Source organism: Brachypodium distachyon, chromosome 3 (assembly GCF_000005505.3).
Source record: "Brachypodium distachyon strain Bd21 chromosome 3, Brachypodium_distachyon_v3.0, whole genome shotgun sequence".
Classification (NCBI taxonomy): Eukaryota; Viridiplantae; Streptophyta; class Magnoliopsida; order Poales; family Poaceae; genus Brachypodium; species Brachypodium distachyon.
This window is the reverse complement of record NC_016133.3, coordinates 32,414,049-32,433,798: the sequence shown is the minus strand read 5'-3', so window position 1 is coordinate 32,433,798 and position 19,750 is coordinate 32,414,049. Positions and strand designations below refer to the sequence as shown.

Sequence of the window (19,750 nt, the reverse complement as noted above, 5' to 3'; positions counted from 1 at the left end):
CATTTCAGATCCAATGTCCAGAATAATTGTGGTGATGGATCAACGTAACGTCCAGAATAATTGTGGTGATGTGGATCAATGTGGAGCCTCCCCTCGATACCCCTCATATTGCTTTTAGTATATAATTGATAGATTTGAGTCACTTAATATGAGACGGAGGGAGTAGTACTGATTAGCCCGTTCCTAAGGCAACTAGTGAGTGTGGGCCGTGAGAGGTGGCCAAGTGGTAGAGTAGGCCCAAACCCAACACCCGACGTAGAGTAAGGCTCAGCATACATAAATGCAGTTTTAGCCTTTCGAGAACAGAGCATCGGTCGGTCAGACACTATATGTCAGGCTAGTCATAGTGAGAGTAACTTAGGTAGTAAGGCTAGTCATAGTGCAAGTAACTTAGGTAGTAAGGCTAGTCATAGTGCAAGTAACTTGGATAGTAACATAGATGCCAATTAGGCAATTTTGGTGACATGGCATGGCAATAAATGAAGAAAGAGAGTGAGGTGGTAACTAGATATGTTATCATAACATCACACAAATCAAGACAAGATGAGTCTACGAGACAATTAATGACACAATGCATGACTCACACAGAAGTTACTAACCATTATGGAGGCAGCCTAACATAGATGCCAACTAAGCATTTTTGTGACATGGCATGGTAATAAATGAAGAAAGAGAATGATGTGGTAACTAGATATGTTACCATGACGATCAGAATAATTGAGATCATGTGGATCAACGTGAGGCCTTTTTCGTACCCCTCATATTGTTTTTAGTATATTAGTTCGTAGCCCAAACGACATATCATTCTCATTAAATTTTAACCGTTAAATATAAGATCCGATGGCCAATATAATTCAGATGATGTGGTCAACGTGGCGTCTCCCCGCGGTTTCCCTCATTTTTTTTCTTAATCTCTTTTTAGGGGATTCTTTCCTGAAAATGCACTATGCCATCGATAATTAAAGTTTAGATCGTGAGATAGTCCTTTCGTTCTTAACTTTGTAGCGATATTTGATTAGTATAAGCACTTTGTATAGTCAAATCCGCGATATTTGATCAGTACAACTAGTACCTACGCAGAACGTGACAACCAAGTTCTGTTCCCATTGTTTAATTAGTTAGTTCGATTCGATGTGCTGACTAGCTTGGGACAGATGAGTTGATCAATGCGTCGATCTATCCGGTCGTACGGTTGCTTAGCGCGCGGCCGAACAAATTGGTCGTGCTGTCCGTGACGTTGAAAGAACGGTTTCTAGACTCATTTCGGATCCAACGTCCAGAATAATTGTGATGATGTGGATCAACGTGGAGCCTTTTCTCGATACCTCTCATATTGCTTTTAGTATATAAAAGATAGATTTGAGTCACTTAATATGAGACGGAGGGAGTAGTACTGATTAGCCCGTTCCTAAGGCAGCTAGTGAGTGTGGGCCGTGAGAGGTGGCCAGGTGGTAGAGTAGGCCCAAACCCAACACCCGACCTAGAGTAAGGCCCAGCATACATAAATGCAGTTTTAGCCTTCCGAGAACAGAGCATCGGTCGGTCAGACACTATATGTCAGGCTAGTCATAGTGCAAGTAACTTGGGTAGTAACATAGATGCCAACTAAGCATTTTTGTGACATGGCATGGCAATAAATGAAGAAAGAGAGGGAGGCGGTTACTAGATATGTTATCGTAACATCACACAAATTAAGAAAAGATGAGTGTACAACACAATTAGTGACACAATGCATGACACCACATATATGTTACTACCCACTATGGAGGTAGTAACTTAGACTAGTAACACATGTTACTACTCTAAGTTACTCCCCACTATGAGACGACTACAACTGAGACGAGTAGGGAAAAAGCGGCGAATTGGGCAAGAGGGTGGCCGGGATTGGTGCATCAAGGGGAGGTGACACGAAGGAGAACGGTGGCAAACTGTGGTGGATGGGCAGGGACCTGTGACGGGAGAGGAGCGAGCTATGGCAGAAGGGCGACGACCTGTGTCGAGGGCGGCAAGCTCTGGTGGCAAGGGCGGCGAGGACTTGGAGCTGCACTGGTTTGCTTCAGGGAAGAAAGGGAAATGGGAAGAGAAAAGCTCACTGCCGCACGGGATCAAGCGGAATTAAAGCGTGCGTTGGGATACGAGCTATGGGACGTCGCTTGCAGAAGAACCCATTCATACATTTTTTTGCAATAACTGCAGTGCCACGTCACCGTTTTTTCCATGTTACCGCGCTGGGAATGGTGGTCTAAGGAACGAAATCACCACACCAAAACCTGAAACAGTCAAACAGAAACCACAGAGATGGCATGTTACAGCGAGCAGCGCACACGCGCCACTCAGAATTTCATACCCAACCAAAACGCTACAAGTACCGGTAAAGCCAGAAGAGATACGGAGTTGGCAGATTGAAACATGGATAGTTGAATCAAAGAGTCCTGCGTACGTACATGCGCAGTATCACACGGCCAGATGCGCCCGGGTCAGCCGGTGCATCGGCGTAGTACACATTTATTCTGACACGACCGAACTAACTCCACGAACTGGTTTAACACGAAACAAAACAAACACACAGCAACAACGAGTCTCACGCCGTTTCCGGACGAAGGGAAACGACGGCGTTTATTACAACATCACAAACGAAGCAGTAGGACGTCACGACCAGTGTGCCCCGTGCATGGAAACATAGAAATCGTAACGATAATACCTGATCGGCCGGTAGCGTCATGCACCAGCCAGCCGCACACCTACGGGATCCGATCCGACCCGATCGATCAGCGTCGGAAGCTGCGCTGCGGGCGCGGGGCCTCGCCGCCGCCGTCGACGTCCCTGAGCTTGACCGCCGTGTACACGCCTGCCCCGGCCACCGCGCCCAGCGTCGGCGCCACCAGGTATATCCACAGCTGCCTGTAGTTCCCCGCCGCCACTGCCGGCCCCAGCGTCCTCACCGGGTTCATCGACCCTCCCGTCGTCGGCCTGCATCATATATATCCCCAAACACACACGCACGTCAGTATCAACAATTCAACATACATATCTCTCTTTGCAATGCAAAGACTTACCCGGCGATGAGTATGTTGAGCGTGACGGCGGCCCCGACGGCGATCCCGGCGAGCTCGCCGACGGCGCGAGTATCAGTAGCAACGGCGGTGACGACGAAGAGGAGGTTAAAAGTGATGATGAACTCGGTGAAGAAGGCCTGTGCGGTGGAGACGGCGGCGTCGGGGACGGTGACCCCGCCGGAGAGGAACGGGTGGAAGACGCCCTTGAGCGCGAAGCCCGCGCAGACGGAGGCGAGGGACTGGACGGCCACGTAGGCGGGCACCTGGAGCCAGGGGAAGTGGCGCAGCGCCGCGAACGCGATGGTCAGCGACGGGTTCAGGTGCGCGCCCGAGATGTGGCCCGTCGACAGGATGATGGTCGTCACCGCCAGCCCCGCGCACGCCGCGTTGCCGAACGGGGAGATGGCGTTGTTGTACTTCTGGTTCACGATCGGCGCAGCCGTCGCGAAGAAGATGAGGATGAACGTGCCCACGAACTCCGCGCCCAGCTGCAATGCAATCAAAACGGTTTGGAACTACGATTTCGAATGAGCAGCGCGTTCACTAATGTGATGATTACTATTCCTCTTACATGAATGTTGGGTCATGGAGTGCACACGTCGGTCTACAAGAAGCATCGGTGAAATATGTTTTGGGATTACTGATACTGGATCACTGGTACATTTCATTTATGTATACTGATTCATGTATGATTTGCCTCTGTTTTAGATACTTGGGGATGCAAATCTTGAGCGGCAAAAAAGAGCAAAAAAAATGCGTGCCAGAGTCAGACAACCTCTGGGCCCACCCTTCCGACAGCTAGGTAACGGCCCATGTAGTTCGATGGAAACAAAGCCCAAATATATAGCCACCAGAGAAATATTTGTCGTGTCCATTTTTTTTTCGTTTTGAAACGGAGTTTATCTTTTCGTTTTGTCCTTTCAACTTGAGCTATTTGCCCACTCGCAAAAAAAAAAAGAACTTGGCCGATTTGCCAAGTGCGTCTGATTGTGTGATATCCAATCCAGCACAGTACTATATTGAAAAACAAAAAGAAGTGGTGTTTATACTTGGGATCCCGGATCCAGCAGTATGTTCATCCAGCACTTACCAAAAGTTGGAACGTCACAGCCTTTTACTACGATCAAATGACGGTAACCCGTTGGATTTCAAGCTGCCTCGATTTTTTCAGAAGCAATCATCCTCCAATAATTTTGCGCCGACAGATTGGACATATGGCACAGCCGCACACAGGCGATACAGACGTTCGAAACGAGGTAACCACAGTCGTCACGGGTGCCCGACGCCTTGAAGCTAGGTGATATATATTCTTAGTCAACCATGGGTTTTGGACATAGTCCTGTCACGTCCAGGAACATCATCCAGAAATAATTGTACCTCTACAGTTCTACCACTTCATATCTTGAGTTGAAAAACCAAACGCAGCTTTCTTGTCTAAGCTAGTTTCCAAACGGAAGCAGGGTCGTGACTCTATTCAGAGTATACGTGGTTGGTAGTATAGGAAAAATGGACGTGGTTGGTAAATTATGTTCGGCATGGCATTGATGAGCGACATCTTCTTTTCAGTAATACTTCAAAAATCCATTGATGAGGCTGCAATTAATACTACTACACCGTTTGATACATAAGAAAAATTGTCGCCCATATTGTACCAGTTAGTATAAATTGAACGACATTTTTTATGAATCAAAGGGACTACTATGTTGTAATGATTTTTGTTTTTTGGTAGACTATAGTGGTTTTTAATGCCCAGTTCAAATGACGTGTCAACGGAATAGATCACATAGCGCGCTAAGTGAGATGTCTGGTTACATCGGTTTTTTTAGCACGTGTAGGAAATGTGTGTACGTGGTGACTGGAGCGTATATATGGACCGTGTCTTCTGTTTTGTATTCCCTCTGTTTCTAAATACTTGTCATTGTTTTAGTACAAACTTGCACTAAAACAGCGACAAGGATAAGTATTTAGTAACGGAGGGAGTACTACTCTACGGAAGAAAATCACATGTCTCTATCGAGTCCATTCCGAGGTTTAGATTGTTACATTTCTTTTATGTAGATGGTCTTTAAATGATTAGCTTACTTAGCTTTGGGGTTCCTTTCACAAAGCTAATTGGCTGCTTAATGTTAATAGACCGACATGCATTTCTCATGACATAGACTAATGTTTGTTTTTGCCCAGAAAAAAAACACTAATGTTTGCTCTATAAAAAAAACACTCATTTTGTTCCCTACTTTGGCGTGGCGACGCTTTCGTCTCGCGGTTTATCGACATGATGAATTAACGTCGAATGTGTTAAAAAGCCCCGCGATTGTCCAATTAAGTAGTAAGATCACTCACAAAGTTACCATGCATCGGCTCTTAACGCCGTATCTTAGTGCATCTTAAAAGAAAAAATTGATACAACTATCCCATAATATCTTGCATAGACTAAATATGTTTTCTAGCATACGCAACTTCTATTAAGATTATGAAGTTTGATAGGATGACGAGTGTGAAATTTACTAATTCTCTATTGGGTTGCTTGAAAATACAGTATCTCATGAGAGATGGTTTCATCCTCACCATCGTTCTCCAACCTAAATTATCATGTGGTACATAAACATTGGATTGTACGGCTATACGTCCTCGATGCATAATTTTGCAACCGAGTTTTGCAGTGCGTTGGTCTCAAGAATGTACGCTAAGAGTTTTAGTTTGTCTGCATGCGACACTTCACAGTTTTGAAATCCAAACGGTCAACAGTTGATTACTGTTCTGTGCACTCAGTTCTACACACTGTTCAAAGTGCGTTCCGGACTGTAGGCGTAGTAGAGACAGACACAGCAAACTTTCGTAGCGTTACCTCGCACAACAACTACGACATTGCTGTACTAACGTAGAAAAAAAAAGAGTTAATGTCTCGTTTTACTTTTTCCAAGCAACAGAGAGAGCGCATGCAATTCGTCCAGACACATAAAAAAGAGAGGAAAGAACGGCAGAGAGCACCTGCCCTGATTCTTCAAAAACAGAACAGAGACCGCAAGATATCACCAATGTAGGGGTAAAAACACTTGTGCAGAGGAGAGGGATCATATGTTCGCGTACCTTGCGGGTGAGCGAGACGTCCGGCGCGGGGATCTCGAGCACGCAGGCGTGCTGCGACGACATCCACGCCTCCACCGGCAGGCACCTGCACCGCGGCACCGACATGGACGACTTGCGCTCGTACGACATCGAGTCCACCCGCGCCCCCGGGAACAACGGTGCCGGCGTGCCCGGCGTAGCCGGCGCCGACATGTTCGGCGTCGCCGCTCCCTCCATCACGGAACAACGGCTCCCTCCCTTCTTCCTCCTCTTTCTTTTATTTTGTTTTGTTTTGTTTTCTCAGATGAACTAGCTTGGTGTGGAAACGGAAATAGCTTGGTGTAGTGGAAATGTGGAGCTCACTAATTACATGATTTGATGGTTCTTGCGGCGATGAATGCAACGGCAATGGCGGGAGGATCCGGTCCAAGATCGCCGGACGGCGACTGACGGACGGCTACTACTACTACCAAGTACTAACGATACATGATTGGGTTTTCTGTCAACTTTTTTTTGCTGTTTTTTTCTTCTGGCTCGGTGGCAGGCAGAGATGACGGACGAAATTACATGATCTGGAGGCTTTTCTAGATTTTGTGCTAAGGACTCAGTGCGGGTAAATCCAGCCTAAGTAGATACGAAACTCTGCTAGCTCTACTTGTTGGGACTGTGTAGGAACTTGTTTTTTTTGTGGGTTTTTTGGGTGGATCTGGATGGAGATGGTGTGTGTTCTACATGCTCCACAGGTTTTTTCTCAAGGTTTGGCTAAGGGGTCAGAGAGGGAGTGGTATCCAGGGCTCTCACGAGAACAAGATTGATCACTCTAGGATTGGAACACAGGGGGAAAAGTACATGCGGATGGCAAGAACAAGAACAGGAAATGCAGTGGGAAGCAATGGAGGTGATCGGCAGGAAGGCAGTGAGCGGTGATATGGGACTATGGGAGGAGGCAGAGACGGGAGTGGTTGTGGGTGGAGCTGTGTATATAGGCGGAGGGCACATGACGCGACGAATCGAGGTCAATGGCTGCCTTCCCTCCGCGCGCTTCTCGAGGCATCTCCCTCTGACAACTGCTCTTCAATAATGCACACACCGACTAATCACCAGCTCCTGAATCAAACCAGTGGTACTAGTAGCATTAGGTTAAGACAAGCAAACAAATTTTTGGAGTGGGGCGGAGGAGCTTGCTCAGATCTACAGCTTGAACAAGATTGTTAAAATGCCAAACTGAAGATATGCATTTCGATGAACCGGCTATGTGTATGACATTCAGAAAAGCTTCACTGATCGTTAATCCGTGTTATTATTATACTGATGAGGCGACATTGGTATTTGATTAATAGGAGCCAGTCAAATCGATGGAGTCATCGTTAAAATATTGGGCGTGTATGCATGTGCAGTCTGATCGAAAGAATACAAAGATGATATCGCCCAGCGTTGGACATGCAGGAAGCGAGATCAGGCGACCATCTTACTCCTCTGAACCCGAAGATTCCTAATCATATTATACGCAGGAGCACTATAAAATTGCGTGCATGTTATTTGTAGGCTGTAGTATCAAGCATCTAGTTCACTTCAATGCTTGTTGGTCGCTGTAGATTAAAACACCGTATCATATTATGAGCCCTAGCTAGCACATCATCCAGCCACTGTCTTTGACTTGTACTTGCAGACTTTGGATCTGATAGATGTACTGTAAAAGTACTCCATACACGTATCAAGGTACTCCAGCCATGTCTCAATCTGAGGCTATTACGTGGATAATGAGATTACGCCATGAAAACAACGAATCCAATTATGGGAGCTTGGATCTATTGCAGCGACGATCTGATGAACGAAAATGGATCTGAAACTCTGAATGTCTGAGGTCTGAACAGAAAGCCACAGATCGAGTGTGTGCGGCAGATCGATTAACCATTCTCCACCAGACAGCTCGTTGTGATAAGTACTGCCACCAATCATTGAGTTGCTAATTAATTGCAAAAGGCTCTTCCTTAAATGCTTTGCGGACCAGAAGGATCGAATCATCCGAGAGGACACGACAGCTTTTGTCCGAGCGTAACCTAGCTAGGTTAGCTGCCAGTAACACAACACTGCGATTAAAGATGAGTGTGCTGCTTGGTTACTGATTAGATTTTACTAGTAACAAAGATAGACTGATGACAGATCACACGATCACTGCCAACAGTTAACCCACTAATCCAGGGTTTACACTTTACGTCGGATCGAACAGAGACCAATGTATACTTTAGTGAATAGAAGCATCTTGAGCTAAAAAAGCGCAGCGCCCTTCAGAAAAGCAAAAGTGGGCTAGCTAGTAGTGGACACAGTACGTACGTACAAGTGTACAACGCGTTAATTAAGCCATCCATTTAATTAATCCCTTTTCTGCACGTTGAATCCCATTCTCGATCCCAGGACGCAAAGCAAATGGCCAGCACGTACGTACGTACTGTGTCCGGCCGGGTGAACTGAACACACGTTTCCGACGATGCCTTCCTGAGTTCCTTCCTTGATCTGCCAGCTGAACTGCAGCTCTACCTACCTAGGTTTATACTTGCGCTCTGGGAGACTGCGCGGTAGGGACTGGGATCCGGTGCCCAGCATTCAGCCGGGGGATTACCCGCACCTCGCGGATGAACAGGGAGATTCGCGTGTCATGTCGCGGATTTGCCGTGGCCGGTCGAGTTTCAATTCTTTCGGCCGGGGGCAAGTAAAACCTCGCGCACGCCGCATATATCCTCGTCGTCGTTTCGTGCTCCAGTCCGGGAGCTAGCTAGCGAAAGGCGAGATGGGTGTGCCTTGTGTAGGTAGCCTAGAGCCGTGAAGCGCTTTTGTGACCCGGACTACGCTATTTTGGTGAAGGATTGGCATCATTTTGTTTTGAGACGAAGGGTTGGCACCTTGGCAGTGGATCAAAGGCGCGGTCGCAAGCCCGCAACTGTTCCTGCAGTACGCGAGCCGGTAACTGCTTTGGATCCGGACCATCGATCGGTTCAGAGTATTTTCAGGCTTTCGGCCCGTAAACTGCCTGCTTGTTGCTGAATGACAGAGTCCACTGCTGATCTAGTCATTCATTTGATGCCGGGTCGATGGAGCATTCTACAGTATTCCATTTGTTTCTTTTTAAAGTTTGTTACTATTGGCCATCGTCCAATTCCCAGGAGTATCTACCGTTTTGTTTGCACTTGGCAGCATAACCAAATTGACTCTGACAACAAGTCGAATTAACCCTGGAGTCTGGGCCAACAACCATGGTGTGGAATGATCCATCACCCGGCGTCAGAGAAAAAGCGAAAGCAAGTACTGTACGCTCTTTTTTTGCTTTATCAGCCTTTGCCTGTAAAATGAAATGATCCGTCAGCTATGAGCCTATGAGAGTGGCGTGCGAAGAAATAGCGGCTCCTACGCCCACACAGACTCAGGCCTGCTGCATCATCATTTTCCTCCTTGACCTTGCCGCGGAGCCGGATCTGACTGCAAGTGCCAGTACAAAGTCCACTCAAAGCCTTTGGATCGCAGCACGAAGGGACCGCTCGCTCGCTTGGTGGCGCCGCCCGCACTGCACCCTGAGAAGGAAGTCTGCGGCGAGGGAGCGTTTGCTTCCGGTGCACCCAACTAAAAAGATCATGTCGCTGGATTGTTTCCGGAAAAAGAAATCGCGGAGCAGGGCAGAGGGTCTCGACTCTCAGAGATTCGCGCGGCTTGTTTCTAGCACTAGCAGCTTAAAAATGGTGCCTGAGTGCCTGAGTGATGCGAGCTAATTAGCGCGAGAGGAGAGCAGAGCAGCAGGCGTGAGGTTGGGATTGGAAAACGTACACGCGCGGCGATCGACCGATCGATAGACGACCCCGCATAGGCATGTACTGTCTTTTCATGGCGATCATAGGCTCGACTGCTCGAGGTTGTGATCGATGGTCTCGTAGCTAAATAGTGATGGCGACGTCCACCTAAATTGCTCAGTTTGTCTGCCGTGTGATCTTCACTGAAGAACCCAATTAACTATGGATGCGCTGTGATTCGTTTGATCAGCATTTGTCAGATGACGCTAAGTCACGGATAAAGGGAACAAAACTACAAAAAGGTGTGTTGTCGATTTTCATCAGCAATCTTCCTTGGGGCAATGATGCTCGTGGTAGAAAGGCAGAAAAAAGAAAGGCAGCGGGAATTTGTGCCGATGAATGGGGCCATATATATGTTGACCCCATGCCAATCAGCCAATGGCTAGCTATATGCGGCAGCCAGGCAGCAATCAGGCCATGGCTGGCGCATGGAATTATGCATTGCACATTTGCACGAGCGATGATGCATGCAACTTGCAAAGAATGGGGGGCTGAGGAGACGGGTAGGTAGGAGCTAGAGTTCTGAATTTTCCTTATCCATCTTCTCATGCTTTATAGGAGTAGTACTTTACATGGCCGGTGACGGTGTGGCCACTGTGCAAGGAGGCCTCAAGCGGAACATTTTTGTGAGCTGAAATAGATACCCCTGCATTCGCCGCATGCAGCTCCAGCTTCAGGTCGTGACCACAGTTCAATTCCATCCAACAGAAGCATCTGATTCCACCAGTCGATCCGGCGCACAGTGGCATATGGATGGTACAAGAGCATCTACACAAGAAACGAACTGAAGTAACACAAGCACATACATGTACCATCACTTGAAGTTGAGGCAAGGAAGAAAGGAAGAAAGAACCATCTGGTTCGATGGAGCGTTGCTGGCCTCTAGATTTCCCTTTAGTCCTCTTCCTCACGCAGAGATGATGAGGTGAGGTGTCATGAGATGAGATCCTCCAATGGCGATCGAACAAGTCACCCGGTAAGTACAAGTGCTCGTCGCCGCGCTGCCCTTTTCCTCTTTAGCAGCAGCAGCAGGCTACACCGGTGATCATTCATGCATTCGCTGGTGGGAGACAGCAGGGAAGGGAGATGACCAGAGGAGCAGAGCCAGAGCATTGCTCGATCGATCGTCTGGCTGAAGGCTGAAAGAACCAACAGTGGTCTCTCACTCGTGGTGGTCCTCAGGTTCACAGCACCCACATAAGATATCCGATCTTTCATGCACGAGGCGCAATATTCCTACGCCGACATGTTGATCGATCCCAAGCTAGGCGACGATCACGAACAACGCGCGAGCGGTGGTACAGTGCTAGTACACGAGAGAGGACGGCTCGAAGCCTGAGAACGGCGTCCTGGTCTCGGCCGGCTACTGTTCCTGCTCGTGTGTTTTCCAGTGATGATATGATGCGACGCGCGGGTCAAGTCTAGGACCGTGGCTAGCTTGACACTGACGTGGCCGGCCGGCCGGACGAAAGCCTTCGCGGCCGGTGCTTTTTCTTTCTTAACCTACGCGAAGGTTAGCTTTCCTTAAACTTTACGCCAAGGAAGGTTAGCTTCACATGGAGCGTGGGGATTTGGGATGCCTCCCGGATGCGTAAATATGGGGACGGTGTGGTTGATCAGGGAAACAACGGTGAGAGGGCCGACCGCCGAGAGGCAACGGAGATTTTGGCCAAACTACGCCGGTCTGAGCCGAGGTTAGAGTTTTTGGGCCTTTATGATAACATGGGCCTCCGTACGAACAACGTGAAATATCATCGACCAAAAGTCGCCCGGTCTGCTCAGAGAAAATAATCACGCGGGCGTTAACCAGAGCCGTCCATAAGAGAAACGGAGCATCCAAGGCTCCAAGCCCAAGTGCCCAACTGTCGTTCGTGCCCGAACGGCCCATCCAACGGTCCAACCCAACTCAACACCTAATTGCGCGTCTCGAACTTTCCCCGTCTCCCCGTTTTCTTTCCATCGAGGCCCCTCTCTTCGGTCTCGCAGTCGCACCAAACGGCAAGAAAGTATACCACGCAGCTCTCAGCCGCCGGACGCCGTAAACTCCCCCCCCCCCTTCCGCCCCACCCCGAAATCAAGCTCCAATCCAATCCGCGCGAACATCTGAATCGAGGTAAGGGATATTCCTCAGCTCTCTTCGGACCACTAAATATGATGCTTGTTTGGTTTGGCGGGGGAATCGCTTTGTTTGCCCCAATTTTTGGGGGAAAGTTTCGGTGAATCTGATGTCCGTAGGCCATCTGCAGGTTATTATCTGTGCTATTTCTTCCTCTAGCTTTATGGATCTGGCGATTATTAGTCGTGTTAAGCCACCATCCGTGAGTTATTCTTACGATTTTACATGATTATGATAGCATAGCCTGCTTTAGGAGATAGACGATGTAGTGAAAAGTTTCCTATGTGTTGTGATTGCTGCGTTACTGCTGCTAGTGCGCTGAATGAAGCTCCGCTAGTGTTTGTAGCTGTTATTCGAGCTTATCTGCCAAGTACGTCGAGTAAGGATATTCTAAGACGATTCTGTGAAGCCTGGGGTGTTTTCACACTGTGAAGTACCTTGTGTATCACTTTCTTATTCACATTCATGTGCTAAATTGAGTTTGGTTGTGGTTCATCGCAGATGAGTCGCCCGGATGAAGGGCACAGATCGTTCTTTCCTGTGGGGAACCCCTTCAGAGTCATCCTCCCGGGAGGACCCCACCTACCTTGGAAGCTCCAAGCCCTGCTCACTAACTACGAGGGCACCCTAGCCTTGAGCTTGAGGAAGCTCAAGCCGAAGGATGCCTTGGAGGTCCTTACCTTGTCGTGGATGAGGCTTGCAGTGGATTGCCTGTCAGAGCTGCACACCAACATAGGTACCCTGATAACCGAGCTCAAGCTGCCTGTCTCCGATTGGGATGAGAAGTGGGTGGACATTTACTTGAACAGCAGCGTGAAGCTGCTGGATATTTGCATTGCACTGAGCTCGGAGCTCGCTCGGTTGGATCAAGGGCAATTGCTTGTGCGGTATGTCCTACATGTGTTGGACAGTGGAGGTGGTGTGCCATCACGGGAACAGCTCAAGCGAGCTGAGGTATCGCTTAAGGAGTGGATGGACAAAGTAGGCTCAGCATGCCCGACAATCAATAGCTGCTCGACGACCTTGCAGGAACTTGCTGGGAGCCTTTGTCTGATGAAGGTCAAGAATTCTGCTAAGGGAAAGGTGCTCATGAGAGCCTTGTATGGAATCGAGGCTGTGACGGTCTTTATTTGCAGTGTGTTTGTGTCTGCACTGTCAAGTAGCCCCAATCCATTGGTTGACTTGCGTATTCCTCAAAAATTTGGTTGGTCACAAGCCTTCAATGATCTCCATGGTACTATCTGTGGGGAACTTAGAAGGCAATTATCCGGAAGAAGTTTTACAGCTGTAAAGGAGCTGGAAGAAGTTGAAGCATGTGCCAAAAAACTGCATGTATTGACTAGGACTGGTCAGCTTGAAGAAGAGAATGACAACCTGGTTTGTGCTGTTAGCCACTCAGAGGAAGCGAGGACGTCAGACAGCACTGCACCAAATGGAGACCATGAGGGTAATCTTAAGCTGGCTGATGACACTAGTCAGGAATGTGAAGTGATCATGTCAGAGAGTATTGCAGAAGGAACCCAAGAAGCTGAAATGATGATGCCAAAGAGTATTACAGAAGAAGGAGTACAAGACGTAGTGATGCAGGATACCAAGGCTATCAGCTATGGAGATGAAGTGACAAAGCTTGAAAGTATCAGCCAAGATAGGAACATAGATCAGGCAAATGGCATCAACATTGAGAACAGCACCGGCGTTCCTGAGAGAACCATCATGCCAGAAGATAAAGAAGAACTTCTGTACTGCATCTCCAGCATGTCAAAAAGTGCCGAGGGGCTCCGGCTCGGGCTGGACTCCCTGTCGAAGCGAGTCGGGGATTTCTTCCAGATTGTGCTTACAGGACGTGACGCCTTGCTCTGCAATCTCAGGATGTCGGATGCAGCAAGCAAGGTCGCCGAGGTCAGGTCTTAATACCAGATGTTTCTGCTGTGTATGTTCTCTGTTGGTGGTATGCACGGCTGGGCAGCGCATGCTTGTGTGTGGCACTTCGGACCCGTGGCTCCTGCTTGGCGGCACCAGCACTAAGCTGGGGCCACATCTCAGCAGCGTTGTGCATAATCATGTGCTGCCAGTTGTGTCGTGCAAATCTTCTTACTGTCCATGCATGAGGCGCTGTGGTTGCACTGTGTATCGTAGGTTCTTTAGTTCCTGTTTTCCTGTTGTTTCACCTTTTGGTAAGTAGAACTAGACGCATGTTGAGTCTGTGCGCAACTTCGATGGAATGTACAGCGCCGAAAGAGCGCACGGTAACTGTATTATATACACGCTGTAAGTGTACTACTCGTAACTGTATTATATACATGTTGCAAGTGTACTACTAGTAATAGAGATGAAAGTGCATCGTATGAGGCATTGTTTTTGCATTTGGTTACTGTGGAGTTCATACTGCTGTGTAGCTTATCGCCAAATTGTACGTGTGATCATTCTACCCAGTTACAGGGACCAAGCGCTTCAGCCCCAGAAACGGAGCTAATAAGGGATCTGTAATAGACGCGCGTGCAGGGTCGCAACGCTCTAAAAAAATTCCTGAACTCGTCAGAAATCTCATTGTTCTGTCCCTAGCAAACGAAAGATTGGAACAGTATTTGCTCTGTCAATTGAATTTCGAAACAAACAACAATGAGACAACCACGGAGGTTCATGCGAGAGCAGCGGTCTTGCCTAAAAGCACCGTTGATTAGCTGCTGTTTCTGATTCTGGATACCAGTCGCGCGCGGAGCGGCTTGGCCATGACGACCGTGAACTCGGGCCTCTCGGCGAAGTCCACCTCATCGCCGGGCACCTCCTTCCACTCGAACTCCCTGACCAAATTGGCGACGAAGTACTCCAGGTGGAGCATGGCAACGCCGAGCCCAGCGCATATCCTCCTCCCGGCGCCGAACGGCATCATCCTGATTTCCCTGCTGCCCGTGACGTCCACCCCTTCGCCGTCCCCGCCGGGCAAGAACCGCTCCGGCGCGAACTCCATCGGCCTCTCCCACTCCCGCTCGTCCCTACCCATCTCGGCCACCATGAAGTTCACCATGGCGCCCTTGGGGAACAGGTACCCGCCAGCCTCGACGTCCTCGGACGCCCTGTGCGGCAGCACGAAGTGCCCCGGCGGGTGCTTCCGCAGCCCCTCCAGGACGACGGCCTTGATGTACGGCATGCTCTGCAACTCCTCCTCGGTCACCTCCTCCGCTGCTCCGCTTGTCGTTTTTGTGATCTCGTTGTAAAGCTTCTCTTGGATGCGCGGGTTCTTGACCAGCTCGGCCATGATCCACTCCAGGGCGGTGGACGTCGTGTCGGTCCCGGCGTTGAGGAACTCGGAGCAGAGGCTGACCATCTCGTCGTCGGCGAGCGCGCGGTCGCCCTCGTCATCGGGAAGCATGATGTCCAGCAGGGTGTCCACGTACGAGTGCTCGAACGTCGTCGTGCTCGTGTTCGTGTCCTCGCTTGGCACCACCGAGCCTCGATCCGTCTGCTTCTTCTTGCGATCTCGCCGCGCGTCGATGAGCGGCATGAACAGCTCCTTCTGCCGTTGCCGCAGCGCGAGCCCCATCTCGAGGCGCCCGCGGAAGAGGCGCTTGGTGACCGCCGGGCAGAACGCGAAGACCCCCATCTTGCGCGCGGCGAACAGCAGCCAGTCGCGCTGCGCGGCGCCGATCGCGCGCACGGCGGCCTCGTCCAGCCTCTCTCCGAAGCACATGAGCACGAGGAGGCAGAACATGGCGTACCTGAACGCCTCCATGACGGGCGCCGCCGCCGCCTCGCTGGACTGCTCCTCCCGGCGCAGCTTGTCGGCGAGCACGCGGCGCACCCAGGCGCGGGCCGGCGCGAACAGGCGGACCCGGGACGGGTGCAGCGTCTCGGAGACGAGGTTGCGGCGCAGGAGGCGCCAGGCGGGCCCGTAGCCGGCGCCCGAGATGGTCCGGGCTCGCTCGCCGAGGAGGAGGCCGAGGCCGCGCGTCGCCTCGTCCTGGCGGTCGGCCAGGGCCGCGCCGCGGGCCACCAGGGCGGCGTGGGCCACGCGCCGGTCGGCCACGAAGACAGACAGGACGGGCCCCATGCGCAGCGACACGACGGGGCCGTGCCGCGCCATGAGGCGCCGTAGGAGGGGCTCCACGTCGGCCAGGGAATACCGCAGCCACAGCAGGCTGCCTAGCACCGGCACGGCCATCGGGCCCGGCGGAATGCGGGCGCCTCTGCCGTGGGCCTCGCTGGCGCCGCGACGCGCGAGCAGGAGGACGACAGGGAGCAGAAGGGCGACGAGGAGCAGGAGCCATGTCTCCATCTCCGTCTCCATCTCAGTTTGACAGTTTTTGCTTAGCTTTTGCGCACCGTCTAATCAGCATAGGTCTTTAGCTCCGGGAACTGTGTGCTGGTGGACGTTTTCTTTTCTTTCTTTTTGTTGGACGATTGATCGTGCTGTCTGCGAATCCGGACAGAGGCGAGATACCACGGAGTATAATTTTCATTTTTCAAACTTCCGTCATGAGATGCTCTGAAATTTTCGTCATGTGATCAGTGTGCGAGCCGACGCATATATCCGGGAGGAATCAAATGCGGCCATGCGGGCTGCGGCACGACAAACAACATCTGCGGCCGAACACTTCTGCTAATCTACTCCAAGAAAATATGCCCGCAATTGTTACGTATCGATTTGCTCTAAAAGTCGACAATTTTTTTTTCTGTGCTATAAGTCGACCAAATCACACATATTTTCTAAAATTTGCACTACTTAATTTCCATAAGTAGATTATCGACATTTAAGATTATAATCTTACAAATAACTATTTTTTTTAAAATATCACAAATAACCATTTTTGGTTTGGAGAAGTCCCGATGGAAATTTGTAGGTCCTGTCAACAATGGAAATGCCTATTATAACGGTCCTGTTGATTAATGGAAATATGTAGGGTAATCTGTAAGGATTGTGAGTTTTTTTTTTATAGCACGTAGAGATAGCACCGTTTTTTCTTGTGTAACAATCAAGTTGGCGAAAGAGACCCTGCCCTTGTTGGTAACAGAAAATCGGAGTGATCCTCGGTAACAGAAAACAGGAGCATCTATTGTTTTTTTTTTTACACGGAAGCATCCATTGTTGAAGAGCAATTCAAGAGTGGCAACCTTGCAACCCAAGTTGACAAAAGAAATTGACCGACCCTCCCATGCTTCAAGGCTTTTCATCAGCACTGGCGTCAGCACACGGCCGGTCCTCCCGTCGCAAGGGAAAGCTGCCCGTCCAGTTCGCTCCCTTTTCCTTCCTCTCCAAGCAGAGCCGCGTCGTGGGCCTATGCGCGATCATAGCCAGTCCTTGGCTGTATAAAACGACTCCACGTCGCGTCCGCTGATTCAAACAGGAACAAAAACCAAACCAATCGTGGTAGCACAGGATAAAACCTCTCCACATTCAACCAGGCGAGATCGGGCAGAATCGCCATGGACACGTGGCGCGTCTTCCTCGGCGGGATCCTCTTCTTCGCCCTCCCGCTTATCCTCCTCCCCCTCCTCCGCGGCGGCAAGAGCGGCCGGCGGCGGGTCCCGCCGGGCCCGCCGTCGGTGCCGGTGCTGGGCAGCCTGGTGTGGCTGACCAACTCGCCGGCGGAAGTGGAGCCCCTCCTCCGCCGCCTCTTCGCGCGGTACGGACCCGTCGTGTCCCTCCGCGTTGGCTCCCGCCTCGCCATCTTCGTCTCCGACCGCCGCCTCGCCCACGCGGCGCTCGTGGAGAGCGGCGCCGTGCTCGCCGACCGCCCCGCCCTCGCCTCCGTCCGGCTCCTCGGCGAGAACGACAATACCATCGTCCGCGCCAGCTACGGGCCCGTCTGGCGCCTCCTCCGCCGCAACCTCGTCTCCGAGACGCTCCACCCTTCCCGCGTCCGCCTCTTCTCCCCCGCCCGCGCCTGGGTCCGCCGCGTGCTCGCCGACAAGCTGCGCGAGGCGGCGGCGCCCGTCGTGGAGACCTTCCAGTACGCCATGTTCTGCCTGCTCGTCCTCATGTGCTTCGGCGAGCGGCTCGACGAGGCGGCCGTGCGCGCGATCGCCGCCGCGCAGCGCGACCAGCTCATCTACATGTCCAGGAAGATGCCCATCTTCGGCTTCTTACCGTCCATCACCAAGCTCATCTTCCGCGACCGCATCAGGACCGCGGAGGCCATGCGGCAGCGCCAGAAGGAGCTGTTCGTGCCCCTGATCAACGCGCGGCGGGAGTACAGGAACCGCCGCGCCGCCGAGGCCGAGGGCGAGCCCAGGACGGTGACGACGTTCGAGCACTCGTACGTGGACGCCCTGCTCGACATCAAGCTCCCCGACGAGGGAGACCGCGCGCTCACCGACGGCGAGATGGTCAACCTCTGCTCCGAGTTCCTCAACGCCGGCACCGACACCACCTCCACCGGGCTGCAGTGGATCATGGCCGAGCTGGTCAAGAACCCGTCGATCCAGCAGAAGCTTTACGAGGAGATCAGGGCCACGACGGGGGACGACAAGGAAGAGGTCTCCGAGGAGGATGTACACAAGATGCCGTACCTGAAGGCGGTGGTCCTGGAGGGCCTCCGCAAGCACCCGCCGGGGCACTTCGTGCTGCCGCACAGGGCGGCGGAGGACATGGAGGTCGGGGAGTACCTGATCCCCAAGGGCGCGACGGTGAACTTCATGATCGCCGAGATGGGCAGAGACGAGCAGGAGTGGGAGAAGCCGATGGAGTTCTCGCCGGAGCGGTTCTTGCCCGGCGGCGCCGGCGAAGGGGTGGACGTGACCGGCAACCGAGAGATCAGGATGATGCCGTTCGGCGTTGGGAGGAGGATCTGCGCGGGGCTCAGCATCGCCATGCTCCACCTGGAGTACTTCGTCGCCAACATGGTGAGGGAGTTCGAGTGGCACGAAGTCGCCGGCCATGAGGTCGATTTCACCGAGAAGACCGAGTTCACCGTTGTCATGAAGAATCCCCTGCGCCCGCGCCTTGTGCCCCGAAGGACTTAGGTATTAGAATCCATCAAACCTGTAGTCATATTGCTTCGATCGACTGCTCTCGCTTAGTTCCATTCGTGTTCAATGAATAATCCTTTTAAAAACTGTAATTCTTGTCGAATTACTAGTGCTATTCGTGCTCAGATTGGGGGATTGGTTAAGAGTACAGAATCCATCAAGCCCGTAGTCACGTTGCTTCGATCGACTGCTCGCGCTTTTCATTTGTGCTCAGATGGTAATGAATAATTCTTCGCGAATTACAAGCGTTATTCGTGTTCAGATTGGGGGATTGTGTTGTGCGAACTTTGAAACCGCCTTCTGCCACTATGTGTATAACTGTTTTTGTTTCCTTGATAAAAATGAGAGCTTGATTCTTGGTCTGCTATTCTCGACAAAAATATGTCATTTCCGTGGGACGTTCAAGATCTTAGAATGGTTGCTTGCCCCGTAGGTTGCATATGCCATGGTGAGCTTCTTAACACGGATGTGCGAGCGCTCAGAAAGCATGACGAGGCGTAGAAGCAGAGGAAGGCAGGCCATGTGGACGGAGATACCGCCGGATCATTTCTCACACAAGTTTACATTACTCCTGCCAAGTCCTGCACTCAGAACGATAGAGGTGCTAACTGGATGAATAATAACAGGAACAGTTAAAGGGGAATAGCGATCGAAAGCGTCCATCCAACACGCTGCCGTGCAGTGTCGTTCTCATGCGAGCGCGACAA

The 19,750-nt window shown here is 51.0% G+C and overlaps 4 protein-coding genes across 4 annotated transcripts; 2 read left to right on the top strand and 2 right to left on the bottom strand.

Annotated features, from left to right (window-relative positions):
* Positions 1–2,387: 2,387 nt before the first annotated feature.
* Positions 2,388–7,088, bottom strand: LOC100825021 (aquaporin NIP3-1). The gene is made up of 3 exons (XM_003574130.4): positions 6,144–7,088; positions 3,057–3,544; positions 2,388–2,970 (listed from the first exon to the last, which is right to left on the bottom strand). Exons 1-3 carry the CDS (start codon positions 6,357–6,359, stop codon positions 2,769–2,771), a joined length of 906 nt encoding a protein of 301 aa, XP_003574178.1. The 5' UTR covers positions 6,360–7,088; the 3' UTR covers positions 2,388–2,768.
* A 4,830-nt stretch (positions 7,089–11,918) lies between these two features.
* On the top strand, positions 11,919–14,425 carry LOC100825326 (UPF0496 protein 4). Its single transcript, XM_003574131.4, has 2 exons — positions 11,919–12,074; positions 12,579–14,425. Exon 2 carries the CDS (start codon positions 12,579–12,581, stop codon positions 13,986–13,988), a length of 1,410 nt encoding a protein of 469 aa, XP_003574179.1. The 5' UTR covers positions 11,919–12,074; the 3' UTR covers positions 13,989–14,425.
* A 102-nt stretch (positions 14,426–14,527) lies between these two features.
* LOC100824717 (cytochrome P450 89A2) lies at positions 14,528–16,551 on the bottom strand. Its single transcript, XM_003574129.4, has one exon. The coding sequence runs from the start codon at positions 16,360–16,362 to the stop codon at positions 14,755–14,757; it is 1,608 nt and encodes a 535-aa protein (XP_003574177.1). The 5' UTR covers positions 16,363–16,551; the 3' UTR covers positions 14,528–14,754.
* An 850-nt stretch (positions 16,552–17,401) lies between these two features.
* LOC100824412 (cytochrome P450 89A2) lies at positions 17,402–19,401 on the top strand. The gene has a single exon (XM_003574128.4). It carries the CDS (start codon positions 17,499–17,501, stop codon positions 19,035–19,037), a length of 1,539 nt encoding a protein of 512 aa, XP_003574176.1. The 5' UTR covers positions 17,402–17,498; the 3' UTR covers positions 19,038–19,401.
* Positions 19,402–19,750: the final 349 nt, after the last annotated feature.